This window comes from Zasmidium cellare (genome assembly GCF_010093935.1).
Source record: "Zasmidium cellare ATCC 36951 unplaced genomic scaffold M409scaffold_7, whole genome shotgun sequence".
NCBI lineage: Eukaryota > Fungi > Ascomycota > Dothideomycetes > Mycosphaerellales > Mycosphaerellaceae > Zasmidium > Zasmidium cellare.
In genome coordinates this window covers 79,839-106,722 of record NW_022986951.1, presented here as the reverse complement: position 1 = coordinate 106,722, position 26,884 = coordinate 79,839, and the positions used below count along the sequence as shown (strand labels likewise).

The 26,884-nt window shown below is 53.7% G+C and overlaps 12 protein-coding genes across 12 annotated transcripts; 8 read left to right on the top strand and 4 right to left on the bottom strand.

Moving 5' to 3' along the window:
• Nucleotides 1-1,445: 1,445 nt before the first annotated feature.
• Nucleotides 1,446-3,185, top strand: M409DRAFT_19184 (uncharacterized protein; the record flags this gene model as incomplete). The annotated part of the gene is made up of 3 exons (XM_033804818.1): nt 1,446-2,767; nt 2,823-2,946; nt 3,006-3,185. The coding sequence occupies 3 exons, from the start codon at nt 1,446-1,448 to the stop codon at nt 3,183-3,185; spliced, it is 1,626 nt and encodes a 541-aa protein (XP_033671253.1).
• Nucleotides 3,186-3,489: 304 nt separating this feature from the next.
• Nucleotides 3,490-4,035, top strand: M409DRAFT_19183 (uncharacterized protein; the record flags this gene model as incomplete). Its single annotated transcript, XM_033804817.1, has 2 exons — nt 3,490-3,576; nt 3,631-4,035. The coding sequence occupies 2 exons, from the start codon at nt 3,490-3,492 to the stop codon at nt 4,033-4,035; spliced, it is 492 nt and encodes a 163-aa protein (XP_033671252.1).
• A 315-nt stretch (nt 4,036-4,350) lies between these two features.
• M409DRAFT_19182 (uncharacterized protein) lies at nt 4,351-4,738 on the top strand (the record flags this gene model as incomplete). Its single annotated transcript, XM_033804816.1, has 2 exons — nt 4,351-4,434; nt 4,487-4,738. The coding sequence occupies 2 exons, from the start codon at nt 4,351-4,353 to the stop codon at nt 4,736-4,738; spliced, it is 336 nt and encodes a 111-aa protein (XP_033671251.1).
• Nucleotides 4,739-5,145: 407 nt separating this feature from the next.
• M409DRAFT_19181 (uncharacterized protein) lies at nt 5,146-6,002 on the bottom strand (the record flags this gene model as incomplete). Its single annotated transcript, XM_033804815.1, has 2 exons — nt 5,146-5,570; nt 5,633-6,002. The coding sequence occupies 2 exons, from the start codon at nt 6,000-6,002 to the stop codon at nt 5,146-5,148; spliced, it is 795 nt and encodes a 264-aa protein (XP_033671250.1).
• Nucleotides 6,003-6,708: 706 nt separating this feature from the next.
• M409DRAFT_19180 (uncharacterized protein) lies at nt 6,709-7,490 on the top strand (the record flags this gene model as incomplete). Its single annotated transcript, XM_033804814.1, has 2 exons — nt 6,709-6,960; nt 7,035-7,490. The coding sequence occupies 2 exons, from the start codon at nt 6,709-6,711 to the stop codon at nt 7,488-7,490; spliced, it is 708 nt and encodes a 235-aa protein (XP_033671249.1).
• A 226-nt stretch (nt 7,491-7,716) lies between these two features.
• Nucleotides 7,717-9,846, bottom strand: M409DRAFT_19179 (uncharacterized protein; the record flags this gene model as incomplete). The annotated part of the gene is made up of 1 exon (XM_033804813.1): nt 7,717-9,846. The coding sequence occupies one exon, from the start codon at nt 9,844-9,846 to the stop codon at nt 7,717-7,719; it is 2,130 nt and encodes a 709-aa protein (XP_033671248.1).
• Nucleotides 9,847-10,502: 656 nt separating this feature from the next.
• On the top strand, nt 10,503-12,435 carry M409DRAFT_64129 (uncharacterized protein; the record flags this gene model as incomplete). Its single annotated transcript, XM_033815934.1, has 2 exons — nt 10,503-10,525; nt 10,602-12,435. The coding sequence occupies 2 exons, from the start codon at nt 10,503-10,505 to the stop codon at nt 12,433-12,435; spliced, it is 1,857 nt and encodes a 618-aa protein (XP_033671247.1).
• Nucleotides 12,436-12,815: 380 nt separating this feature from the next.
• Nucleotides 12,816-14,606, top strand: M409DRAFT_35906 (uncharacterized protein; the record flags this gene model as incomplete). Its single annotated transcript, XM_033810469.1, has 2 exons — nt 12,816-14,291; nt 14,355-14,606. Coding segments are annotated over 2 exons (1,728 nt in total), but the record flags the coding sequence as incomplete, so codon positions are not given.
• A 2,579-nt stretch (nt 14,607-17,185) lies between these two features.
• On the top strand, nt 17,186-18,238 carry M409DRAFT_64127 (uncharacterized protein; the record flags this gene model as incomplete). Its single annotated transcript, XM_033815933.1, has 3 exons — nt 17,186-17,213; nt 17,269-17,572; nt 17,626-18,238. 3 exons carry the CDS (start codon nt 17,186-17,188, stop codon nt 18,236-18,238), a joined length of 945 nt encoding a protein of 314 aa, XP_033671245.1.
• Nucleotides 18,239-19,132: 894 nt separating this feature from the next.
• On the bottom strand, nt 19,133-20,344 carry M409DRAFT_19174 (uncharacterized protein; the record flags this gene model as incomplete). The annotated part of the gene is made up of 1 exon (XM_033804812.1): nt 19,133-20,344. One exon carries the CDS (start codon nt 20,342-20,344, stop codon nt 19,133-19,135), a length of 1,212 nt encoding a protein of 403 aa, XP_033671244.1.
• Nucleotides 20,345-22,122: 1,778 nt separating this feature from the next.
• On the top strand, nt 22,123-24,066 carry M409DRAFT_19173 (uncharacterized protein; the record flags this gene model as incomplete). Its single annotated transcript, XM_033804811.1, has 4 exons — nt 22,123-22,212; nt 22,272-23,364; nt 23,416-23,627; nt 23,686-24,066. 4 exons carry the CDS (start codon nt 22,123-22,125, stop codon nt 24,064-24,066), a joined length of 1,776 nt encoding a protein of 591 aa, XP_033671243.1.
• Nucleotides 24,067-25,191: 1,125 nt separating this feature from the next.
• M409DRAFT_35938 (uncharacterized protein) lies at nt 25,192-26,684 on the bottom strand (the record flags this gene model as incomplete). Its single annotated transcript, XM_033810473.1, has 2 exons — nt 25,192-26,187; nt 26,241-26,684. The coding sequence occupies 2 exons, from the start codon at nt 26,682-26,684 to the stop codon at nt 25,192-25,194; spliced, it is 1,440 nt and encodes a 479-aa protein (XP_033671242.1).
• Nucleotides 26,685-26,884: the final 200 nt, after the last annotated feature.

The window sequence follows — 26,884 nt, the reverse complement described above, 5'->3', positions numbered from 1 at the left end:
GTGGTCGATCGCTCGCGCTGGGTGAGGTTTCCTTTGTGCTGGTCGGCTTTCCTGCGGTTCGAAATGCCAGGGTTTGTGATCGAGCCGGGCGGGTGGGTTCGTGGTTCGAGCGGAGGATGCAAGGGGGTTGCATGTCAGTGTGAAGAAAAATGAATGGGATGTAAACATGAAGCGCGAGAGCGAGAGATATTGACAGGTCGTTGAAACGAGATGTCAATAGAAATACGTTGTTGATTGCTGAGATAATGTGGTCTTCTAGGATGCCATCCTCGTTCGTGGTGTCGACGTTGGCCACGGCTACGCAAGGAGCGCTCTCTTCAGCGAGGGAGTCTGTCAAAGTCAGGAGACATTGTGGAGAGCAGAAACTAGACCTGCCTAAGGCAATACCTCACATGGTCTTCTCAGGAGCTCTGGAAAAATGGCGAGCATTGGTTCGACCATTGTGAGACAGGGTGGTAGTGCACAGTAGCTCTGTCCATACACAATCCTGTCCTTTGCCAGCCTCCTTGACGTCACAACTGCCCTCGTATTCGAAATTTTGGGTTGAATCAAGCTGGTGTCGCGTGATGTTGAATATTATCGTTGCAAGTGGTGGCGATTTGGGAGGTGTGGTTCGAACTTCCTGCCTCAGGCATTAACGCCAAGGACAACAACTTCCACCCCACCTCGCAGTTTTGCCTTTGCCGGCTCTCCTCGATCAAGTCCGGACGTTGACAAGGCCATCGAATCATCGACCTTTGCCTGCACCGTTCGCCAAATCTGCCATCTGGGCACGCTGACTTCTTCACCGTTCGATAGCGCCATCGAAATATTCTCCACCCTCTTCGGGGATCCTGTGCTCTCCGCGGTGTCAAGAAGCAGTCGTTGGTCTTGGGAAGCTTGCATCTCGACCTCGAGCTGCTCCAAGACAGGTCATGTTGAGGAAAGGCATCTGCAGTACGACGTTTGTCAGACAGCTACAGCAGGAATTGGACCTCATCATGAACCACCGATTCTCGTCTCCGCCCCAGTGCGGAGTTCCGCTGCCGTTTTCCACCACCTATCGGTTTCATTAGAATCCCGTCATGGGCTGAAATCATGCAGCGGAGAGGAACAGACACCCAGCGGATTGTTTCCAATCAGGTTTGGCGGATCTGTGCACTACTCGCAGTCTTAAAGATCGCTCGCTCCTAGCCCCTGGTCGAGTCGCATGTGTTTTCGTTTTCGGCGCTGAGTTTGATCCATCCCACAATAGACTATTCAGGGACTGTCGTGTGCTCGCCTCCTTCCCCTGCACTCGACAACTTACGCGGGTCTTATTTCGCAGATCGGTGTGGGAGATATGAACGACGAAAGTCCCACTACCTCGCCCATTGTCAACGGAGAACCTTGGTTTGATGTTTGGGTCGTAAACAGCTTGTAACCATCCGACACTTACGCACACGACTTTAACGACAAGATCGACCATGCGACTTCATTCACTCAAGGAGCTCGACAGCTCCGAAGGAACTGTTCAGCTTCACGACAGAACCGAAGAAGGAAACCTGATTCTACACCCTCAACCGAACCCATACGACCCCAATGACCCTCTTCGATGGCCGAAATGGAAGAAGTTCATATGCTTCTTCAGCGTCTGCTCGTTCGCATTTCTGGCCAACTACGCAATTGGCGGCCTTGCACCGGCGTTCTACCCTCTCAGCATCGAGTTCAACAAGACAATGACAGAGACTAGTGCGCTGCTGATATGGCCGATTCTTGTGCTGGGAGTCTTCAACTTTCTCTGGGTACCACTGGCGAACTACTTTGGAAAGCGACCGATCTTCGTCTTTGCGACCCTTCTGCTCTGTCTGGCCTATTTGTGGGGAGCGGTTGCGCAAACATTCGGGAGCCTTCTCTGGAGCAACATCGTGGCGGCATTTGCTGGATCTGCCTCGGAAGCTCTCGCGGCATCCATCGTCAACGACGTCTTCTTTCTGCACCAGCGAGCCAATCTGATGAGCTGGTACATGAACGCCATTTCAGGCGGAAACACGATTGGCCCTCTGATCTGCGGTTTCGTGGTCACCGGATCCAGTTGGCGCGTTCAGAAATGGATAGCATTTGGGCTTGTGGCAATCAACTTCCTGCTTGTGGTCTTTTTCGTGCCAGAGACAAGATATGACCGCTCTGAGCTCATGAGGTCACCCGCGAGCTCTGCGAGGAGCCTCTCACTGGACTCTGAATCAAGCTCAGCGAAGGAAGAAGCACCGCCTGCTACTACTGGCAATGAGACTGATATCGAAAAGGCGAATGCGTCACCTGTTATCAAGGCGGTCCACCCTGCCCACCGCGAACCTGCCGCCGAGATTCCGAAAAAGAGCTTCATGCAGGAACTGAGCCTTTGGTCCGGTCTACCCAAAAACACGAACCTCTTGAAACTCTTCCTTCGACCTCTCCCCATGATCGCCTACCCAGCCGTCATTCTCGCGTTTTTGGGCTTTGCTGTCTCACTCGCCTGGGTCGTCGCCATAAACATCCTGAACAGCTTCGTTCTACAAGCCCCGCCGTACAACTGGAAGCCAGACATCAATGGTCTGATCAATATTCCTGGTCTGATAGGCAATCTATTTGGAGCCTGGATTGGTGGCTGGGTCGTGGATCGGTATAGCGACTGGAGAAGCAAGAAGAACGGCGGCGTGTTCCAGCCAGAGACGAGATTACACTTGTTGATTATCCCTGGACTCATTGTTCCAGCAGGATGTTTGTTGTGGGGATATGGCGTGGCAAGGAGCATGCATTGGACTGCTCTGTAAGTTGAATCGTTGTTACTGTTACTCGATCTGAGGGCTGACGTTCGACAACAGCTTCTTCGCCAATGGCATGGTCAGCGTTGGTCTAACCGCCGTCCCAACAATGACGATGACATACGTCTCAGACAGCTACTTGCCTGTCAATGCGGACGCTTTGACACTCGTCGTCGGCTTGAAGGTACGTGATTTGTACCTCCTATTCGACTTGCCATTGCTCCAACTAACGTCACCTTACAGAACGTCGTCGCCTTCGGCTTTCTTTATGGCATCGTGCCCTGGGTCGACAAGACGGGCAACATCAATGCTTTCGGCACTCAAGCCGGCATCTACGTCGCCATCATGCTGCTCGCCATTCCCATGATCATCTGGGGCCAGCAGATCCGACATACAACCGCCGCTTGGCGGATAATACTTTAATGACGACCTTTGAAAGACATATTCTAGTCTTTGTAATGTAATGAGCGAACGACACGAATTGAAATGATATCGCTACGACGAGTCAGTCTGGCCTTCACATGATTCACGTTGATTCAGTTACCTCTCGAAGTAGGTTGCTGCCTTGCCGTGCCTTACTAGGATTCTGATGCACTAGCGTCCATGGAAGCCTGCAAAGATCCATGTCGCTCTTTCGTCTACAAATACGCCACCACGAAGTCGATCACCTTGCCGCGTATCTTCAACATTTGACAAGCACTCCAAGTCACGCCTGCATCGCGACAGGATGACCACCGACGAAGAGTTCCTCGACGATGACAATCGAATAGACGTATACGCCCTCTTCATCCTAGAAGACAACATCCCACAATCCGTGAACAATGCCCACCCCTATCAACGACCGGCTCTTTCTAACAAAGCCTCATAGATGATCAACGAAGTCCTCAGCACAAACGCCGCCTCCAACGATGGCGAGCACTACCTCTGGCCGGCAGACACATACAGCACCCTCCCTCGGCTCCGCCACTGGCCCCATCCCGAAACCGTCAGACCGCCCATCGACCCTAATTGGCGCTCTCTTTTTATAGGGAAGACTCTCCAGCAGCCTGCTAGGTTTGTGCGTAACGCCCCGAAACCCCTCTGCCGGACGTTCTTCGCTGTGTTGGAGAGGGAGCGGTACGAAAGGGATGGGTGTATTCGGGTTTGCAAGGTTGTGAGTGCGGATGGGGTGGTGCAGAGTTTCTTCTATAACGGCGATGAGGTCGCGTTGTATATTGAGGCGCATGATAGGGATACGTGGGAGGAGACTTGGAGGAGTTTGAGGGAGGAATGAGATGAGGGTGGCATGATTCAAATCTTCTATCGTTCTTGATGAAGCTAGAGGCATCGATTCTTCTTCTCTCAACGCTAAGGAGTACTGGCACAGCAGTGATACCATCTTCAGCGTTACTAAAAGCGAGGTGGCTCAACAGCACGACCTTCGTCGGCATAGAATAGCCGCTCGCATAGAGGCGTCAAGAGGCGCCTCGCGAAACCCCCCAAATCTCAACGTGCGGCGAGAAACAGCTCACTCCCTTCCACAAGCGCGTGGCCATTTTCGTATACCTTCCGAGCACCGTCCTCTCCCTCGCCGAGCCGTTCAGCAACAATGGCCACCGGCGAGTGGGCAGAGGACGACAACAGAGTCGACGTCTACGCACTATTCATTCTGGAAGATGATATTCCAAAATCTGTACGAATTGGCAAAACCCGTCAAGACCAAGCATCTACTAAAACTTCCCCAGATAATCGACGAAGTCCTAACAAAAAACGCTGATGCATTGCACCAGTGCTTCTTCCTGTGGCTAGCCGACAGCTATCAGAATCTGCCCGCCATTACTGAGGAGAGAACTATGGCGACAAAGCCTCCAATTGATCCTGGATGGACCTCGCCATTCTTGGGCAAGACATTGGAAGAGGCGGCGGAGTTTGTCAAGAACGCTCCGAAGCCGCTGTGTCAGGTTTTTTTTCGCGGTTTTGGAGAGAGAACATTATGAGAGGGAGAAGTTGGTTAGGTTGTGCAAGATCGTGGACGGTGAGGTGCAGTCGTTTCTGTATGATGCGGATCATGTGGCGGTTTATTTTGTTGGGCATGATCGCGATGATTGGGAGGAGGATTGGGTGGATTTTCGGGATTCTTGAGGGGTCGTAGGGGGTGGTCTTTGAGTGTGGTGTCGTGGGACTCGTGGCGGCTTTCGGTCGTCCTCATGTTATGGTGAGATGAGCCAATGGGTAGAATCAACCGAATTGGATCCGAAACAGACTTGGTCTTTCTGCTTGATATCGGTATTGCCCTAGGGTCTGTTTCCGAACAGACTATACTCCATAAGTCTGGCTGCCTGGTATAGAAGGGGAGATTGTCGTCCAAAATTCCTGGTGTAACAGAGGCGACTTCCAATCCGCTTTACTCGTTACTCGACACGAGTAGCACTCTCGCACCCCTTGATTCCAGATTCCTCACAACATTGCCCGCGGCGGCTCTAAACAAAATCTCCGCGTATATCTTATGAAACACCAACATGAAGCCAAAAGTCTCGACCCAAGACTTATCACCTGCAGGATTGCAGGTCATGCAGGCAAATGTCAACCGCAAATACGACTCTCCATCCTCTTTCAGGGTTGCGACGCTTAACCGGTGATATCCCGCGAACGTTCCCTTGTCCGAGCCAAAGGCGATGTCGACGCCGCATTCTTCTTCGCCATCGGTCTCGGCCGTCCAGATATCTGCGACTTGGAAGGTGCCGAAGAGAAGAGAGTTGCGCGGTGGAAGAGAGGAGTCTGAGAGTTGGGTGCTGTACCAGATCGGTGGCGGGAGGTGCTCGGGGAGTCCTAAACGAAGGTCTCATCAACGATCCTTTTCGACATCTTTCTTGTGATACGCCAGTACTTACCAGACAAATGAGTCATAACCCTCCCAGTAGTATTAAAGAACACGCGAAATGCAAGAGCCTCCGGCGCGAATATCCAACTCTGGAAAAACCCATTCAACATCCAGGCCAGAACTCGCGGGCGATCAACGACTTCTTTCGAGGAGACATGAAGTGTGATGGTACGGCTGTCAGATGTGTGGCGCACTTGCTTGGGGTTCACCAGTCTGTGAGCAGGCGAGTCTCGAAAAGCTTTGGAGACGGCGTCTGAAGTGGCGATCTTGCGGCGGTCGACTTTTGAGGATTGGTGGTATACTGCTGCGGTCCAGATACCGGTTGTGAGGAGGACGCCGAAGAGGGCGGACTTTGCTGTTTTGGTGAGGATGTGGGACATGGGGTGGAGGGAATGGATTTGATGGAGATGGAATTAAGTCTGCAGAACGGATTCGACGAATACGCTTAGAGGGAGTGTATCAATTTGTTAGTTGCTCAAAGAAGGTGCAAGGGGTTGTTTAATTCTTCAAGAAGTCCAGAGATCTGAGTGTGCAACGCATTCGCTACCACGTAGGGGAAACGCTCGTGAGGTAAAGACACTCCTGCTTTAGGCGATTCCCGGTGTGGTGCTGAAAGACGGAAATGCGGGTAGAAATGCACCCGGTCGATGCATTTATATCTGCTTCGAGTGATGAATTGACAGTCTCGGGATCGTGATATTTTGGTTGCTGTCTCTTTGGGTAGTTGATGGCCAAGTCTAAAGAAGAGATGGCGGTCCCAGAAGAAGTGACGTTGGAAATTGCTGCCTGAGGCATTCGCAAGCTTGCAAACTTCACTTCACTCTCTCTCTGTTGATCGACCTAAATGAAAAAGATAAACAAGTAACAAAATCAGAAACCACAACCAACCTGGAACCTTTCAGATCATATCATAAACACTCGGAAAACTCTGGTATCATCACCCCCTCCAAGATCTCAAGTTTCTTCGTTCCCAAAACCTCACAAGGTAAAACCCCCAAAAACCTGCCAGAAGACAAGTAATAAAAACTAACAACAACCCAGCAAACTCACCACCCTCCCACAGCCAGTCCCAAAACTCCAGCAAAAATGTCAACCAAACCCATCCCCCCAGCACTAGAGCCCTACCTGCGCCTCCCACCGGAAGCCTCCCTCATCCTACTCACGGGCACGCTGGGCTGCAGCGTCAACTGGCTCACGTGCCGCTTCATCGCTACGGCACTCTCGCAGCCTGCTTCACAAGACGGAAACGAAAATGAAGACGACACGACGAGACCGGTGGTCCTTATTAGCTGGCTTCGCGATTTGGCGTGGTGGAAGGGGGAGGTGAAGAGGACGACGGTATGTTCACGCCCAAACCTACCCACTCCAACACACCCACCAAAGCAAAGCTGATAGTGACAACGTTTCCCCAGGGCCTCGACATAACCCGCCCCCCCTCGCACCTAACCTTCGTCCCCCTCCTCTCCCCCACCAACACCCTCCCCACCACCCTCCCCCTAACCCTCACCGCACCCCTCCTAATCCTCGACGTCCCCCTCCCCCCCTCCCTCCCCACCCTCCTCCCGCTGCGCGCCCAAGCCCACGCCACAATCCTCTCCACTGCCGCGGACATCCCCCTCCTCTCCCCCACAACAACGCCCCTCGAGACCTCCGCGGCGGAGTTTTTGATCGTGGCGGCGCATAGTGCTAGGGTGGTTATGGGTGTTAGGGAGCTGGAGACGGGGGCTGCGAGGGATGTTAGTGGGGCTTTGAGGGTGACGAGAGGAGGAGGTTGGGAAGGGGATGGGGAGGAGGTGGAGGAGAGGGAGATGTTGTATTTTGTTGGGAGGGATGGTGGGGTGAGGGTGTTTGGGAGGGGGGAGCAGTAAGAAATGGCCGGGTTTGGGTGAGGTGTTGGGTTTGGAGGGTTGTGATTCGACATTATGTTTTTCGCTGCGAGGATGCAGCAGCGTTTGGTATATACATGTTCTCGCAATGGGCACCGGGACTCGTGCGCCGTATGTGGTATCTCCCGCCATTCCCTTCCTATCGTCAACGCCGTACGATGCATTATCTCATCAAAAACATTAACGTGGATTCATACACGCTTCCTCATTACCCCAACATCCTCTCCAACTGATCTCTCGTGCTCATCCACCAACCCTCACCTTTACCCTCCATCGCCTTTGCTGTAGTCCTGATACAGTCCACAGGCCTCTGCTCCTTGATCTGCTCTGCTGAAAACCACGTTCCATGCAGCCCATACGGCACTCGCTGAGGCAGCTTGACCCTGGCGACGATGTCTTTCATTCCTTGGGCATCCACAATCCACAGTTCACTCTTGGCTCGGAGAGGCGATGAATCCGTTGGTACGTCGCCGTTTGAGTCGAGCTGGGATTCGTCGAAAGCGTAGAAGAGCAAGTATCCGTCGTCTTCTGACGCGTTCGACGAAGCAGGCACGAAGCGAGGTTCTTGCGCGTACCAGCCTTCTGGCATTTGGAAGACCTGGATCGGGTCGTGAGGGTCGTTGCTTTCGAGGACTTGAGCCATGGATCTGCTATCCACGACACCAGTAACGCTTCGAGGGGGAGTCGTGCGTCCACGAGTGATGAGCGCGGTGGCATCAATCTTAACGAGAGCGTCAATCTTGGTGGCCTTTCCAAGTGCGGAGCCGAAATTCGTTGTTGTGGTGCTACAGCCGTAAATGTATCTCGCGGCTGACATCTCGAGGTCTGGCCGAACAGAGGGAAACTCGAAGGGTATGGAGGACAGCGCCCACTGATAGTTGATGCTGCCAGAGCGAAGATCAAACTGATAGTAGTAAAGACGGCATTGGTCTTCATTAAAGAGATCATCGTAGTCGTCCTCGCGGTCGGCTTTGGCGATGTGGAGTAATGGCTCCTTCTCCTCGCAGGGTGACTCAAGCGCAGTGGACTGCTCAAAGTACGTTTGTTCGGCATCTTGGTCGTACTTCGAGAAGAACGGCATGCGCTTCTTGGCGATTGCTACTGCTTTCTCTCGCTTTTCCACGGGTGGAGCGATGTTGCCAGCCGCGAAGATGAGCGTGGCAGAGGTCAGTCTGCAGGCAAGCATGTTGACTGTAGCAGTCTGACCCGAACTATCTGCTTCGTCCCAGCTGTTGGCGGTGTGGAAGATGCAAGACGCATCCGTCTCAAACCACTTGACCTGCTTTGGCTTCCGACGTGGAAACACACCAAATCGCGAAGGTCTGCTAGAATCGTAGGATACTGGCGGTAATCCCTTCAACGAATTGATGGGATCCAGACTCAGCGGCAGGTCCATGATGATGGTGTGCTCTCGCGAAACACCAAAGTCGTGCATCATCTTAGCGCTCTTCACGCCAGGTACCGCGGCATTGAGGATCTTCCCAGAAGCATCGCCATTCTGAACTCCCGACTCCACCTGGGCGGTCTGAGGGATGATGCTGTACTGCACAAAGGGAGGTGCAAAGCTCGAGTGGAACATGATCATCTCCTTCGTGTTGGGGTCAACTTTTGGGTGCGCTGTGGTCCACTCCCTCATGAAGCTTATAAGTCCGCCATCTTGTCCCAGCACGGATTCTTTGTCTTCAGTCTCTTTCGCCGGCTCACCCTCAGCAGACGCACCGTCGTACCAGCCGACAGTCTCGAGTCCAGGTAATTGTATGCGTATGGGCGGGCCACTTTCACACGTGGCAAGCGCTCTTCCATCGTGGTATAGAACGTGCGTGTTGGCCACACTGATCTTTTTGATGGGATGTTTCGAACCGGGTAGGTGCGACAGTATCACCAGCAATATCGTCCTTAGGATTCGTAGCGTCACGTATATGAAGCTCGCAACAGGATTGACCAAGGTCGCTATCGAAGGCAAGATGGGTACTCGTAGGCGTGGCGAGGAGACAGTATTCAGATACAAGTCTGTCAGGACGAATTGGTTCACGAAGTCCGGCTGCACCTCTCCCGTAGCCTTGTCCTTGGTGAATGAGACTCCCGACAGCATGCCATCTCCATCGAACCAATGTGCGTCTCTTCCCAAGTCCTCGTTCGAGACTGGGTTGCTTCCGTTACGAACGTACTCGCCGTCGGCCAGCTCTTCTGGTATCCTGCCCATGAAGGTGCATTTCGTCAACGGCAGCGTCTGCTGGATGGGGGCGAAGTTGCCGCTCAGGTATGGGTGTTTCGCTTGTGGTGTGGGAAGGATATTCTCGCTGGACGTCCGCTTTCGTTTCTGTCCTGCCAATGGCATTGTCGTATAACGGTAGAGTGAGTGTCTGAGGAAACATCAAGTCGCGGCAAGATGTTCGTCCACATCCAACCTCCTCCTGCCCAGTTTCATTAAGACAGCGGAAGCCTGCCGATGCCAAACCAAGCTTGACACAACGACATTCACATGCTTCTGAGCGGGCCCTGGCAAACTCCACCTTCACACTGACGCTGCAATCTCAATTCCGGACGTCGTCTGGCGGAGTGAATGCCGATGTGTGATGTGTGGCCTCACGAATCTCCCGATTCCTGCTGGCGACATGACGTGGAGATGATGCGGTCACCAGGTCATATCAACAGCAACCTCCGCAAAGTCAAATGGCTCAAGCTGCGAGGTTAAATGCGCGACATCTCCGCCGGCGATATGAGTAGCATCGCTTGCCGACATCTTTGGCACGGAGGCTGCGTTTCATCGGCCAAAGATCCCGCGGTAGCCGAAGCGACGTGAAGACGGCGGCCAAAGTCTGCCGTGAGGCTCTGCAGCTGTAGCACCACCATCTCCAGTCGAATGCGGCCGCGGAACACAATGAGCGCATGGCTTTGACAATTTTCCTCGTGGCTGGACAGTAATGGCAGAGTCTAGACACAGCACCTCACACTCGTTTGCACGCCGCTGAAGCGTTTGGATTAGCATCAACCATGGGATTCGACTACGCGTTGGTGTAAGTGCATGCTCCGGGGATCTGCATGGTTTGCATGTGAAGAAGGCCTACTGACGTGAATGACTCCCGCTTGCAGACATCTCACCTACACCATTCCGCCCGCTGCCCTCCTCTCTCTCGTCTACTTCCCGCTGTGCACGCGCTTGGACCTCTACAGAATCGCCTTTCTCATCACCATCGCCGTCGTCTCCACCATCCCGTGGGATAGCTACCTCATCCGGAACAATATCTGGTCATACCCGCCCACTGTCATCGTCGGTCCGACCCTGTTCAGCATTCCTCTGGAGGAGGTCTTCTTCTTCGTGATCCAGACGTACAACACTTCCCTGCTGTACCTGCTGACCTCGAAGCCGGTCTTGAAAGAGGCGTATCTGGTGAAGGAGGGCTCAGGCACTCAAGGCCAGAAATGGCGCTACATCAAGATGGGAGGTCAGCTTGTGCTGGCACTGGCATTGAAGAAGGCCATAGACTTTGTCAAGTCTGAAGGGGAGAACACATATCTGGGACTGATATTGGTCTGGGCACTCCCATTTCTGCTGCTGCTGTGGAGCTTGGCATATCAGCTCATATTGAGGTTGCCAAGAGCATGCACCGTCTTGCCAATTGCTCTACCGACCGTCTATCTCTGGGTAGTAGACACGCTGGCGCTGAAGCGTGGAACTTGGGTGATCGAGGCTGGTACGAAGACTGGGTTAACCCTATGGCCTGGCTTGGAGATTGAAGAAGCCCTCTTCTTTCTGCTCACCAACATGCTGATCGTGTTTGGCTTGGTTGCTTTCGACAACGCGGTCGCCATTCTTAATGCCTTTCCCGCACATTTCCCAAATGTGCCCAGTCTACCCTCGCCTTTCTTGCTGGTGCGAGCGCTGCTTGTACCAGCTCTTGCATACGACGACGATCGGATACTTGGAATCGAGCAAGCCACCGAGCGACTGCAGAACAAGTCTCGCAGCTTCTTCCTCGCTAGCAGCACCTTCCAGGGTCGATTGAGGTTGGACCTGATCATGCTGTACTCATTTTGTCGAGTCGCAGATGATTTAATTGACAACGCTGCGTCCGTGAAAGAAACGAAAGAGTGGCAGCAGAAACTCAAAAAGTATCTTGATCTGTGTTACGGCCCGGCAGAGACGACCAAGGACGGAAAAGTAATACAGCCCAAGGACATGAACAGAGGCGTGGCAACACGCTACATCGTACAGAACTTCCCACCAGAGACGCAACTGACACTCCTTCTCCTACCCACACATCGACTGGACAAGGAACCGCTGTACGAACTGCTCAAAGGATTCCACATGGACTTGACATTTTCTGACAAGAAAGGCTCAGGACCGATCAGATCAGAGGAAGACCTCGATCTTTATGGCGCACGAGTCGCCGGGACGGTCGCTCTCTTATGCATTCAGCTGGTGCTCTACCGCTACCCTGGCATTTCGGACGCAAAAGCAAGACGACTGATGTCTGCTGGTCACAACATGGGCATTGCATTACAGTACACTAATATTGCACGGGACCTGGGTGTCGATGCTGAGATTGGCCGATGTTACGTGCCACCCAGTTGGCTGAAGAAGGAGAAGCTCACATCAGAGACGTTCATCACCGGTCAGACCAAGGCTGCATCATCCTCAGAACCAGACGACTTCTTCTTGAAGAAGGTGGAACTGATCAGACACCGCCTCCTCGACCGCGCATTCGAATTCTACAGCAAAAGCGTCGGTGCGATAGAAGAGCTTCCAAGGCCTGCCCGTGCTCCTTTGCGTGTTGCTGTGGAAAGCTACATGCAGATCGCCCGCGAACTTCGAAGGCCCGGATACAAAGTCAAGGCTGGAAGAGCGACGGTTCCAAGGTGGAAACGCATTCTGGTTGCGTGGAGGACGTTACTAGGACCCAGACCGAGGCAGAAGGAGGAGTAATGCCCGCACATATTGTCTGTACATAGAATTTGCATTCGCGAGTGCATAGCGCTTTAGATACCCTTCAAGCGAGGAGTTTCCAAATGCATAATCACGTGCGTGTTTGTATTGTCTATCTTTGATATCTCTCATGATGAAGTGGAGCATCTGTGACTATCACGTGGGAGGGCGTTTAGTTAGCGTCCTTGAAAAAGCGGGACCTCGCATGTGAATGAGACCCAAGCCCAAAACATACCACCCTTCCTCAACATGCAATTGCTGCACGATCCACGCCTTCCTCTCTCATGGCGGAGAAAGACTGGCAGAAGACTGCCATTGTCATAGGTAAAAGCAACAATCTCTCACGCACTAGCACACACTGACACATCTATCCCGAACCAGGCGCCGGCGCAGGCGGCGTCTCAACCGCCGCCCGCCTCGCCAAAGCCGGCTTCAAAGTCACCGTCCTCGAAAAGAACTCCTTCACGGGCGGACGCTGCTCCCTCCTCCACGCCTCAGGCCACCGCTTCGATCAAGGGCCCTCTCTACTCCTCCTCCCGCGGCTCTTCCACCAGACCTTCGCCGACCTCGACACCACCCTCGAAGATGAGGGCGTAAAACTCATAAAATGCGAACCGAACTACAATATCTGGTTCGGGGACGGTGGGAAATTTCGCCTGAGTACCGACCTCGCGGTGATGAAGCACGAGGTGGAGAAGTGGGAGGGCAAAGAGGGGTATGCGCGGTATTTGGAGTTTTTGGGGGAGAGCCACAAACACTACGAGTTGAGCGTGGAGCACGTGCTGCTGAAGAATTTCACGGGCCTGCAGTCGATGCTGCGTCTAGACTTCCTGCGGCATCTGCTGGACCTGCATCCCTTCGAGAGCATCTGGAGCCGCGCGAGCCGGTATTTCTGGACGGAAAGGTTGAGGAGGGTGTTTACGTTTGGGAGCATGTATATGGGCATGAGTCCGTTTGATGCCCCTGGCACGTATAGTCTGCTGCAGTATACGGAGCTCGCAGAGGGGATTTGGTATCCTGTGGGTGGGTTTCATCGGGTTGTGGAGGCGCTTGTGGGGGTTGGGGAGAGGTTGGGCGTGGAGTATCGGTTGAGGACGGCGGTGAAGAGGATAGTTTTGGAAGGGGACGGGAGGAGGGCTGTAGGGGTGGAGATAGAAGGTGGGGAGGTGCTGAAGGCGGATGTGGTGGTGAATAATTCGGATCTGGTCTATGCGTATAACGAGCTGCTTCCGAGGGAGAGCTACGCGGAGAGTCTTGAGGAGAGGCCGGGCAGTTGTTCGAGTATCAGTTTCTATTGGGGGCTGAAGGAGAAGGTGCCGCAGCTGGAGGCGCATAATATCTTCCTGGCCGAGGAGTATAAGGAGAGCTTCGATGCGATTTTCAAGAAGCATCTCATCCCGGACGAGCCGAGCTTCTATGTGAATGTCCCCAGCAGAGTCGACCCAACCGCTGCGCCGGAACGGAAGGACACGCTGGTCGTCCTGGTCCCCGTCGGCCACCTCACTCACAACACAAGCTCCCCCAACACACCATCCACATCGAACGGCTCAATCAAATCCTCATCCCCTCCAGATCAACCCGGCCTCCCACCAACCCCCACCCAAGACTGGCCCACCATGATCGCCCTCGCGCGCAAAACCATCCTCACCACAATCGCCACCCGCACCGGCACAGACCTAACCCCCCTCATCCTCACCGAACGCACCAACGACCCCACAACCTGGCATCACACCTTCAACCTCCCCCAAGGCTCCATCCTCGGCCTCTCGCACTCCTTCTTCAACGTCCTGTGTTTCCGTCCCAGCACCCGCGCGCGCCGCGCCGGACCCCTGGATGCTTATATCAAGGATCTGGGGGTGGTGGGACGGGTGTTGGAGGGTTTGGTTGATGCGGTGAGGGGCCGGGGGAGGGATGTGGAGGGGTTGTATATGGTGGGGGCGAGTGCGCATCCGGGGACGGGGGTGCCGATTGTGTTGGCGGGGGGACGGTTGGTTGCTGAGCAGGTTTGTGGGGATTTGGGGGTGCGGGTGCCTTGGGGGGAGAAGGGGAGGGGGAGGGCTGTGGAAGAGGGGGAGAGGGGGACGTTGGATCGGGTGGAGAAGCCGGGGTGGGGGGATTTGAGGGGGCTTGTTGTTGTGTTGATGCTGGTGTTGATGTATTTGAGGTCATGAAGATATGGGAATACAGGACGATTTTCATGAACCCCTACACGATTCAATGTATGCGATGCTTCGCGACTCCCTCGCATAGAATCGACTGCCGTACTACTGCGCGGGCAGAACGACGTATTGAGATTCCTCGTTCTCTGTCACTTCCCCTCATCAAGTCTTGATCTCCAGCTTCGAGGGGTACATGTAAATACGAAGCCAAGCATCCACCTACATGTACCTAGTCGTGTGACACTCACCCCTCATCATCACAAAAGTGCAATGCAACTCCCCCTGTGAAGGTTCTAAGCGGTACAGGGTTCTTTCGTCTTGGCTGTACAGGTGTACAGGTACATTCATGTCGACCCCTCTCTCGCTTTCGAGGGTTTCGTTCATGAAGAGGAGAAAGGTGTTGGATGATCTCGCGTCGTTCTGTCTTTCTTGGTATGGTTGCGTTTTCGGTAGGTCGGGTTTTGTGCTTGCAAAGAGCGATAGTAAACTTCTGTAGGAAGGTTAGTTAAGAAGAGAGCGTTATCGTTCGCGATGCTCTCGCCCTGCAAGGAGGTTGTTCAAACACTCTTCGATCTCCAAGTACTTCTCAAAGAGTGCCTCATCTTTGGTTGTCAATACCATGATGAAACAAACCACAGTACGTACACCTGTGAAGCATGCATGCCGGTCAACAACTGCAAGGTGAAGTCAAAACCGACCGTGTCAAAAGTCTCAGCGAAGATCCACGCATCCTTGCAGCTTGCATTCAGGCTGCAGATCTGCCGCGACGTGAGAAATCTTGCTTTTCGACTTTGCGACTCCTCTCACCGAGGTTTTTGCTTGCACTTGCACGTTTGGATACCACGGTTCGTTCGTCCGCACGTGCAGCGTGTGTCAAGCCAGCGCAGAAGGGAGGTCTTGTTCGGGGAGTCCGCTGCTGAGATGTCGGGCCGGATGAATGTGATGATGATGATTGATGATGCAGCGGGATTGCTGCTTTCACATGCTGCATGATGTTTTCTCTGACGAGAAGGATTTCCGTTGCGGGATGAGTTTTTGTCAGCAGGTGATTCGTAGGCCTTCTTCGGCAGTGAGTCCTGATAGCCGATGGTGCTAGCAGAAGGAAGCACACAGATCTTGGATGGATGAGCAGGTGGCTGGCGGCTAGTCGAGTGGGTACACGGACTCAAGCCCGATGATTCGAGGAGGCTCGCCGAGCCGCAAGAAGAAGACGTCGAAAATCACTTCTGCGGCTTTCGATAACGTTAACGTCTTGGCCTGCAAGTATTCTGTGCTGAAAGCATCTGATACCGAAACAAACAAATGCAGCGTCTGGCTGAAACGCTGGAGCTGACTGCAGTGCTGCAGCTCAGGGCGGGAGATACTTCCCAAGCTTACTGGCGGTATAGCACCCAACCGTCCAATTGTATCTTGCGGACGACATCAAATGACCGCGGGCATTGCGGAAGATGCCCGTGATGGAGGGTGAGCGATAGGAGTCATCCCAATCTGCTTGTCCATGCGAACGCGGTCGAGGGAACGTCAATGTCAGATTCGTCAATCGTGTGTCATCAGCTTTGAGATCTCACGCCACATGCAAGTGGCGTTCGTTGACTTCACCTCTGCAATCGGCGGAGGATGGGCGGTTGCTGGCGTGGTCCCATCCTGTTGTGAGTAGCACATCCGCAAAGACCTCCGCAAGGCCATCCGCGCAGACTCCGGCTGTGATGAAGCAGGTGATGATTGCCCCAGGAAGTTGTCCGCGAGGCCCCACTGGCATGCGGCAGGACAACCAGAGGTCAGTAGCAGGAGTCTGGTGGAGGATCAGAGATGCAAGACGTCAAGAGAGCGTCCAAGCAAGCTTTGCAGCGCACGGCTAACGGCTCTCCCGTCGATCAGACGATGCTTGTTGCCAAAATGCGTTGCACTGGCCGCTAGCGCGGTTAAGGTTCACGCTCGTAGCCGCTCCGATTGGATCTCCTGACCTCATCCCATCAACCACCGCCTCGAGCATCGCAAAACCACCCTCACTCACGCTGGAATGCGCCAGAATTCTCGTACGGGCGACGACCATGTCGCAGGCCAAGTGGACCAGACGAGAACACGCTGCAGACGTGACAGGCGCGCTTGTGAGCAGTCGCATCCTTCCTTGCACGTCTTGCTCCCCACGATAGGAATCGGTCCACAGCCTTTGCTCTGCTCACCACCGCCTAGCTGCACCTCCGTTGTAGCCGCATGATAGCCGTGTCCATCACAGATTGGCTCCCACGGCACGCCCTTGACTCTTCTAGGGCCCATCCAGCGGCATGCGCCGGATATTGACACCAGCGGGCATGGAGAAGGACGCATTATACTTTCGACGGCCTGACGGCAAGGGCGCGCATCATGAGATGAAGCATCGCCGACGTCATGCGCCAGATAGCTTTTTGGCTTGATTTCCCCAAACGCGAAAAGTACCCGTGCGCGTTGGACAAGGTAAATATCTGGCCTGAGGTCCTTTTTCTTCACTGCCTTCTTTCGTCTCAAGGTCCTTGGCAAGTTTCGAGTAACCGCAAACGAGTTTGCGTGATATCTGGGAAAGGAAGCTTACTGTTTCTATCAATACCGTCACAATGGGCAACCAAGCTCTTCAGATCAACAGTGTGTGAATACCTTATACGAAATCGCGTGCGCGAAGATAACTAACATTCTGCAGACGACCAGGTCAATGGCGCCCACGCCGACATTGCCATCACCACCCATGGCTCCGACTTTTACTGGGCGGTCTGCGCCGTCATGACCGTCGCGACCTTCGCCTTCGTTGGCCTCGCTGGCACCAAGAAGCGATCTGACCGTATCTTCCACTACATCACCTCCGGTGTCACCATGGTCGCCGCTATTGCATACTTCTCCATGGCGTCCAACCTCGGCTGGACCTCCATCGACGTTGAATTCGTGCGTAGCGACCCTGTTGTCAGTGGTTTCAGCCGTGAGATTTTCTACGTCCGATACATTGATTGGCGAGTGGCATACATTGAAGAGCATAGCAACGAAACATACTGACTGCGTTCAGGTTCATCACCACCCCTCTCCTGCTCTTGGACCTGATGCTCACGGCTGCCATGCCATGGCCAACCACCCTCTGGATCATCCTGATCGACTGGGTCATGATCATCACCGGTCTCGTCGGCGCGCTGGTCTCCTCAAGCTACAAGTGGGGCTACTTCGTATTCGGATGCGTCGCTCTCTTCTGGATCGTCTACGTCCTCGTCTGGGAAGCCCGCATCCACGCCAACGGCGTGAGCAGTGACGCGGGTCGCGCCTTCCTGTTCTGCGGCTCTCTGACCGCTTTCCTCTGGATCCTGTACCCCATCGCCTGGGGTCTCGCTGAGGGTGGCAACGTCATCGCCCCAGACTCCGAGGCCGTCTTCTACGGTATCCTCGACATGCTTGCCAAGCCCGGTTTCGGTGCTCTGCTCCTCTGGGGCCACCGCAACATCAGTCCAGCTTCGCTCGGCCTCGCCATCAAGGACTACGGCTCCGACGACCACACCGTCATCGAGAAGAAGGACGGCCACCACACCAATGGCCACAGCACTGGCGTCACCAACGGCACCAACGGCGTCGACGGTACCAATGGCGTGACTGCCACCAATGGCCACACCACTGCTGAGCAGGTCGTCTAAATGTCACGATGCCACAGGTAGAGACGGAAAGAGCAAGATCCTTCCAGATATTCAATCCAAGACCAAGAAAGGAATGCGTGCATTCTCAACGCAAGACGGGCGTTCATTCGTTATAACACGCGTTTTGAAAAAGATATCCCCTCCATGCGAACGACATGACGAATCCGACGGAAGTATTATGAGATGATGGGGTTTTTGGCAATGTTTGACAGATGGTAGAATAATTTCGTAATAGTGCTGGTACTTGATGAATGGATGAGTGTATTATCAATGTCATTACTGCATGTCATGTTTTCATATCCGGCTCGAGGAGGGCAGGGAGAGGTAGGAAGAGGCTGTTATAGAGGATCTGTGCTGATAACAGTGTAGGAGGAGATTTGGTCTTCCTCGCCGAATTCGGTACACTCACACTCGACCTCAATAATTATTTTCTGTTCCGTCGACATCGACAGAATGCCCAAAAAGATCCCTCGTCGACGACCCAAAATCCCGCTCAACCAGTACGAAACCTGGAGAAAAGGCGATCAGTCTGTCCATTCACTAACACCCTCCCCGTCCATCTACGTCCTCTTGACACTGCTCCCGCAGCGGGCTTGACGTTTTCGACAGCCTTGCGAACATGGTCCATCCCCATGCATCTTGAGTGAAGGCGATCAGAGCCTCACGGCGGTTGGTGCCACTATTCTGAGCGCATCGCAATGCTGTGGTAGTCTTGAGAATGGTCGAGGACAGTCTGCAAGAGGTCATCTTGCAAGCTATCACTCATCGTGAGAGCTTGAAGCGACCGTATGATACGCTTGCAATCGCAAGAGGCCATGTCGCAGTTCTTGTTCTTCGAAGGTGACGGATAATGACACCCCGATACGTCGAATTCTTAGAGTCTCACAGAATCTCTCACCCATTTCCGAGCTCCAAGACAACAGCCCTGGAACTGTCCCCAGGACCCGCGGGCAACTCATACGGCGACGTAAACCCATGCTTCTCCTGCGCCGCCACCGTGAAGCCATGCGCCCAGCGCTTCTCCCACTCCCGCCGCAGATGGAACCATTTCGCCGCGAAGTACACCGGTCCCAAGCCCCTCATGATACCGCAGTAGCCGTACTGCGGCTGGGTGAACGCAGCGCTCTGGCAGAGGAGGTCGGCGATCTGGTTCAGGTCTTCGAGGAGGGCGTCTTTCCGGACGCGGAGGAGGGTGTGGTCTTTGATCCGCTCGAGGAGTTGGAGGATCGACTGTTTGACCTGCATGAGGCCCGTACAGAAGGACATTTGCAGCGAGGCGGTGGCGAAGGAGGGGTATTCGATGACGGAGGAGAACGCCCCGGGAGTGTCCCGCGTGAGGTTCTCGAGATGGGGGAATGTCGACGCGGGGACGTAGTGGAAGACTTCGCCGGGGAGGGTGAGCATCCAGTGGGTTAGCCAGGTGTTGAGTTCTTCTTCGATGCAGGTGAAGCTCCCTAGTAAGGAGTAGGGTTCGTGGAATTTGGGTTTGCTGGACTGCTCTAGTAAACCATCGAGTTCGTGGAGAAGACGAGGAATGTGGAGTAACGTCTCCATGAGCTCGCTTTCGATCGAGCCCGCCCACGCAGCACGGGTCGCCCATTGTCGTCCAGCTGACGGCACGGGCTTTCGACTGATCAAACCAAAGGACGTCCCCGTCAAACGAATACTGTAAAGCAAGATCTTCGCCAGCGGCGAAAACTCCGCATAAGGCCCTCTGGAGAGCATAATCTGCTCAGCAGCCTGCTTATGCATCCTCATCGACTTGGCATTCCCCCTTGTCGGCGTAAAGCTATCCGCGAAATGCAGAATCCAAATCGCCGCCAACATGCCATCGTCGTTCGCCGCGTCCGGCCGTTCCAGGTCGATTTGGAGGTTCGCCATAGTGTAGTCGTAGAGTTTAGAGGCTTCGTTGAGGAGCGTTTCATCCTTGCGCCGCACGCCCATTTGCAGCAGACAGAGCAGATCTACAGCTGCGGTCATGGAGGCGCCTTTGGGCTGGAGACATTTTCCGCCGAGGAAGCGGCAGTACATGAAGTCTGCGTCTTTTGTCGAGGATGCTGGAGAGAAGATGCTTCGGAATTCTTCTCTGAGCTGCGAACGCTGCATCGCGGGACTGCATAATGCTGTGGTTTCGGCTATGCCATCGAAAAAAATGAGGTCTTGATCTTCCTCATCGTTATCCTCGTCGTCCACATCGTCTGTTGCTATGTACGTCTCGCCCGCATATGTCAGCCGTGGCGCGGATTCTGTGCACCCAGGGCAGGTGGGCAGATTGAAAGGGCATTTGTGTACGACCCGCTGTGACGCCGGCGTGATCGAACTTTGAGGGGTCAAATGCTGCATGGACAGGATGGCGCCTTCTTCGTGAGCCAAGTGGTTGTTGCGAAGGTTGCGAAGAGATGCATATGTTGTCTTTCAGCTGAAGTGAAGTGTGTTCGCTAGGGATTGGCTAGCAGAACCTCGGCCGATCATTGCTGATTTTAGCCCTAAGTCCGAAGTATAAATTGAAACGTTAGAACTTTCGCATTGATGATGCTGAAGAGTGGTGAATTCAATGTTCCGTTCCATTGTGTTTTGAGAAGATGTTTTGTGTGGTCTTGTTCTGACCCGTCACAACATTTATTTCGAAGATCCCATTCCCATGAGGACCAACAAGAACGAAACGTTTCGGCGAAGGAAACCAGGAGCAGAAAGAAAGTAAGCTTCTCTTGTTTCCTAGGGCACGGCCTCCTGGCAGCGGACCCTATGTGGTGTGGAGAAGAAGAAGGATGCATGGGGACTTCAGCTCATGCAGCGCCCATCAAACTTACCAGAAGACCAAGAAAATGGTACATATCCGGGTAATACGGCGTCTGACAGCGGCCGTGAAACCTCAAAAGGCAATCGATGCCATTGCACGGCAGGTCACAGAGGCTGTATGGTACGCCTGAGGTCGGCGACTCGGACAGGCGTTGCTGGTAAGACCATACTCGGCCTCTTGGGCAAGTAGACTGATACACTGCTGATTCTGGCGGGCCAGTGCTCGTGTAGCTGTGGTTCACCCCCTCAAAGCGATCCAGTGCTGCGAGAACTAATTAATCCAGCGCCGTCCCTTTGCCAATTGCAATTCCAAGTGCGCGAATGCAAAATCCGAGCGCTGTTGCACATGTGTCGCGGTATAGGTTCACGGCGTCTTGCGTTACAGCTTCCAGTATCGGGGCGGGCGTTGGCGGTTGCAAGATCGGCAACGTGCGGCATTCAGAGAGCTTTCTCCGGCCTAGACCATCATGCAGACAGTATGTCGACTGTTGTTGCAATGCTGCGTTGGAGCACATCGGCGAGCTGCGTAAGACGGTGGTGAGAGTGGGAAAAGATAGGCTGGCGAAGTGACTGCTTTCAAGACATTGAGTTTACGCCGCCCGCCTTCCCGTCCCTCCCGCCAAGACGGCGTGATCGAAACACGTGACGAACGTTGGAACGTCGAAACTTCGCGTCCGGTGCGAAAGGTTCCTTCTGCACGCAATATATCAAACATCAGCTTCATCAGCGTCAAATTTCTTGGTCTTGATTACCAGACATATCCATGTTCCACTCAACTTTGTCTTGTAAATTGTCCTCGAACAGGCCCAATCGAGCAGTTCGCCTCTCGACTTGCCAAGTAGTAAGCCAAGTGTACCAAGACTCCTTGTAATCTCTATCCAATCGTTACGCCGGCATTCAGCAGGGTTGAAAGCGTGAACAAATCGAAATGCGGTATCACACGAGGCCAGCGGGCCTGGCTAGAAGACTTCGCGAAGAGGCTGATGCTGCTAATCATGCACGACCGCTTGCCTATATCTATCCGCCTTGCTCGCGTGGCCATCTAGGTTCCGTCGCTGGTTGAGGACAAGGCAAAATACCATACAATGGGTTTCAATAACTGGGTGCACAATGCGAATGCCGCCGTGGCTAAGAGCCCGGTGGGCCGGTACTTCAGGTTGCAGGGTTCCGGACATGTGAGTGAATGTTTCGAGCGCATGGCATGGGAAAGCCCCTGACAAGATGTTTCAAACAGCCCAAGGAGCGCAAGGGAACCTTCTTCTTCACGGAAATTCGCGCTGGGCTGGCTACGTTCTTCGCTATGGCCTACATTATCTCGGTCAACTCCAATATTGTCAGCCAGTCTGGAGGAACATGTGTCTGCCCGCCAGACTCCCCGGATCTCTGCGACACCAACCCTGAATACTTGCTGTGTGTCCAGGAAATCAACCGCGATCTCGTCACCGCCACTGCTGCCATATCCGCCCTGACAAGTTTCTGCATGGGTCTTTTCGCCAACATGCCAATCAGTTGTGCTCCAGGAATGGGCTTGAATGCTTACTTCGCCTACAACGTCGTTGGATATCATGGATCAGGAAACATCCCCTACCAGGTCGCCCTGACAGCTGTGTTCATCGAAGGATTCGTGTTTGTCGCTTTGACCGTTCTCGGTATGCGTCAATGGTTGGCTCGAGCGATCCCGCACTCTATCAAGCTTGCGACTGGTGTTGGAATTGGTCTCTATCTCACCCTGATCGGCTTGACCTACAGTGCTGGTATTGGTCTCGTTGTCGGCGCATCGTCGACTCCTCTCGAGCTTGCTGGCTGCGTGCAATCTGCCATGGATGAAGATGGGCTCTGCCCTTCAGGCGCAAAAATGCGAAACCCGACTTTGTGGATTGGCATCTTCTGCGGAGGATTCTTCACTATCTTCCTGATGCTTTTCCGATTCAAGGGTGCGATCATCGCTGGTATCCTGCTCGTCAGCATCATCTCTTGGCCACGTGGGACCGATGTCACATATTTCCCCTACACTGAGCTTGGCGATTCCTTGTTCGACTTCTTTAAGCAAGTCGTCACGTTCCGCCCGATCAAGAACGTTCTCGTGGCGCAAGACTGGAGCATTGGTGAACATGGCGGTCAGTTCGCTGTGGCTTTTATCACGTTCTTGTATGTCGACATTCTCGACTGCACGGGAACGCTGTACTCTATGGCTCAATTCTGTGGTGCCATTGATGAGAAGACCCAGGATTTCGAAGGCTCGGCAGTTGCATACTTGGTTGATGCTTTTGGCGTCAGCATTGGATCTCTTCTGGGTTGCCCACCGGTTACTGCGTACATTGAATCTGGTATGGCCCTACAACTATTATTATACCGCGACAGGCACTGACTTTTGATAGGTGCTGGTATTTCTGAGGGTGGTGGCACAGGTCTAACAGCAATGACCACTGGCCTTGCCTTCTTCATCGCCGTTTTCTTCGCACCAATCTTTGCATCCATCCCACCTTGGGCAACGGGCTGCACGCTCGTGATAGTCGGAGCTCTCATGGTCAAAGCAGCGGCGGACATCAACTGGCGATATATCGGCGATGCCATTCCAGCTTTCCTCACTGTAAGTTACAACCTCACAATCTCGCCATATCACAAGCCGCCGCTAAACGATACATCAGATCACCATCATGCCGTTCACATACAGCATCGCCTACGGCCTCATCGCCGGCATCTGCTCCTACATCCTCATCAACACGGGCGTGTTGATCATCGAAAAGGCCTCTGGCGAACGCATCAAGCCCAAGGACAAGGAATACAAAGAATTCTGGACGTACAAACTGCCAGGCGGTGTCTTCCCACCTTGGCTCAAGCGCGCTGCTCGGGGCAAGAAAGATTTCTGGCGCGAGGACGATGGTGAGAGCGGTGTTGTTTCGGGACGCACGATTGATGGAGCGGAGCCCGAGAAGAACGTTGCGCAGTCTGAGGTCGGTGAGGTGGGACATGAGAGGAGTAGTGCGAGTTCTGGGGAGGAGAGGGCGAATGCGCAGAGTAAGGCGTAGGCTCTACGATAAGAGATGGGATATCGATTGTCGATTTGTGTGTTTATCATGTTACTTGAGCGCTGTACATTGAGTTATCTTGAATTATCTTTCATCTTCTTCTCTCATTTTCTTACGCATGATCACGATCCAGACGCTGTCAAAAGCACGCAGGGAGCAGTAGTAGAGGACTTGAGGATCGCGTGATACAATCAACCCAAAACCAGGCCTTTCCAAATCACGCATGCTTACAAACACCTGAGAAATGCACAAGTAGCACGATGCACAGTGAGAACCAAGAAAGAAATCGTATAACCCGCCAGCTGCTTGGCCAGAGCCTGATCCAACACGTTAACGTCGATACTTGTTGCCCCCTGGTATCAATCGAGCACATGCAATGGCAGCATTCCCAAAGTGGTCTCGTCAATGCTTTGATCGTGCTACAGGCAAAAATGTAGCAATCCTCAAGTCCATGGATGTACGCCAAGACCAATTCACAAAGGCCAAAAATTCATGGATATCGATATATCTCAGGATCAAAACTTCCTACTAGTAGTAAACCAAGCTCAAAAAGACTTCGGATACCGGGAGTCGAACCCCTGCTACCTGTTAGTATTACGGTCATGGCAGTGGGCAATGGTAAGGCATACGGCTCTACCCGGCGCATTTTCACTCTCTTCAGTTCTTGGAAGGGCACATGAAGGTAGAATTGAAAGCGGGTGATGCTAGCCGATACACCATATCCGATCTCGAAGCTGGTTGGCTGATTGATGGGAGAGAAAATTCTATGGCAGTTATGAAAGCTCAACCACGGCCCGCAGGTAGGGCGAGTTCGGCCGAGCAGTGGAGGTTCGGCTTTCGAGCTGTGGAGCCTCGAGAAGGCAGCGGTCAACAGCTTCAGATCTCGGGCATAGGCAACAAAAGTCTGTGCTATCACATTGGATGGCGGAGGGACGATCATTGATAATGGAGAGAGATGGAGAGATCAACGTTTGAAGGGAGAACGATGACGCTCAGAGCCCCTGAGCCTTTCCGGAAAGCTGCAGATCGCTGCGTGCGACAGCAAACAATCAGATCAAGCGAACGAAACGTTCGATACTTCATCACTCATGTCTATGTCTATCATTTACAATGCCTATCGAACGGCTACAAGTCATTCTCCTCCCTCCTCCCAACAGCCCTAACCTCCGCCCCTCTAAACCAAAGCATAACCGTCAACGGCACCGCAAAAACAGTCCAAACCAACGCCAGCAGCGTCGTGCCCCACCCATACCCCAAAGTCGCATACAACTGCGGCGCAAACAACGGAAAACTAAACCCAAACAAATTACTGAGCATCCTCGCCGCCGCATTGGCCGACGCAGCGGATTTCTGGAACTCGTCGAGAAGGTAGGCGAGCACGGCTTGCGCGGTGACGAAGCCCCCGATCGTGAAGATCACGGAGCCGATGTCGACCATGATCCAGTGGATGCCGCTTTGGGCGGACCAACCTGCCCAGAAGAGACCGACGGGGCAGATGAGGACTCCGATCGCGAGTAAAGGGACGCGGTACTCTGGTGGTGCTTCTTCGTTTGGACGGCGGGCTTTCATTTTCTTGAAGATTATGTCTAGGGTCTGGCCGCCGACTTGGGCAGCGAGCCAAGCTCCCATGGCGATGGCGATGTAGTGCAGCGAGGAGATGGTGGGTGTTTCGTGGTACTCGTCGATGAAGAGCGTGGCGTAGACCGAGAGCCAGAGGACGTAGACGCCGAATTCGAGACCCATGAGGAAGGATAGGATGATGATGATGGGTCGACGGAAGAGGAGTCGAATTGGAACGGCCAAGGCGGTTCGCGCTTTGCGTAGTAGCTCGGGGTATGCGCTGAGGAATGGCTCTCTTTTCAGTCCGTTGACCTTGCGTTGGTGTCTTCGCAAGAGGACGGGCATGTAACTCTCGCGGATGAACAGGATTCCAACGAGCAACACAGCTCCGTCGAAGATGCTCAGGACCCAGAAGAGCCATGGCCAACTGACTTTCTGACTGACGACACCGCCTACGATTGGACCTAAGGCCGGGCCCAGGTAGGGAAATACAGTCGCCAAAGCAATGGACTTGCCGCGGTTCTCTCTCGTGAACATATCAGCCACAATAGGCCCAGTCATCTAGGACCACCATCAGCATACAAACTCCACGCTCACAATCTCAATGTCCTCACCGTAGTCCCACAACTCGCCCCAGCGCCCGCCAAAAGCCTCCCAACAACCATCACCGCCGCCGACTTCCCCACGGGACAAATCGCATTCCAAAAGATATACCACAGATTACAGCAGGTCCACACCGACTTCCTGCCAAACATCTCACTCGCCGGCCCGATCAGGAATGGTCCAAACGCGAGACCGAGGAGGTAGATCGAGAAGGAGATTTGGATTTCGGTCGAGCCCATGTGGAGGTCTCGACCGATGGTGGGGAGGGCGGGCGCCATCATGGAGGCGGACATGAGGGTTACGAGTTGGCCGAGGGAGACGATGAGGGCGATGGCGATTTTGCGGGTGAGAGGCCAGTCGTATGGGCTTGTGAAGGGCGGTGAGGGAGGGGAGGGTGATGAGATGGTGCCGACATCTTTCTCTTCGTCTGGTATTGAGGTTGGCGTTGCCGTCATGATTGTGGGCTCAGCAACGACAGTGCTGGTCTTCTCGTCTGCGATGTTGTTCGCCATTGTGACAAGATGCAAAAGAAACTCTCTCCCTGCGGGAAGATTCGATCAGATAAGAGACTTCTTTTGTACTTCCTCTTGTGCAACGGCACTCGCCTCGGAAAAAGAATGATACCATCTCCGAAGTTACAGCCTGCCTATAACGA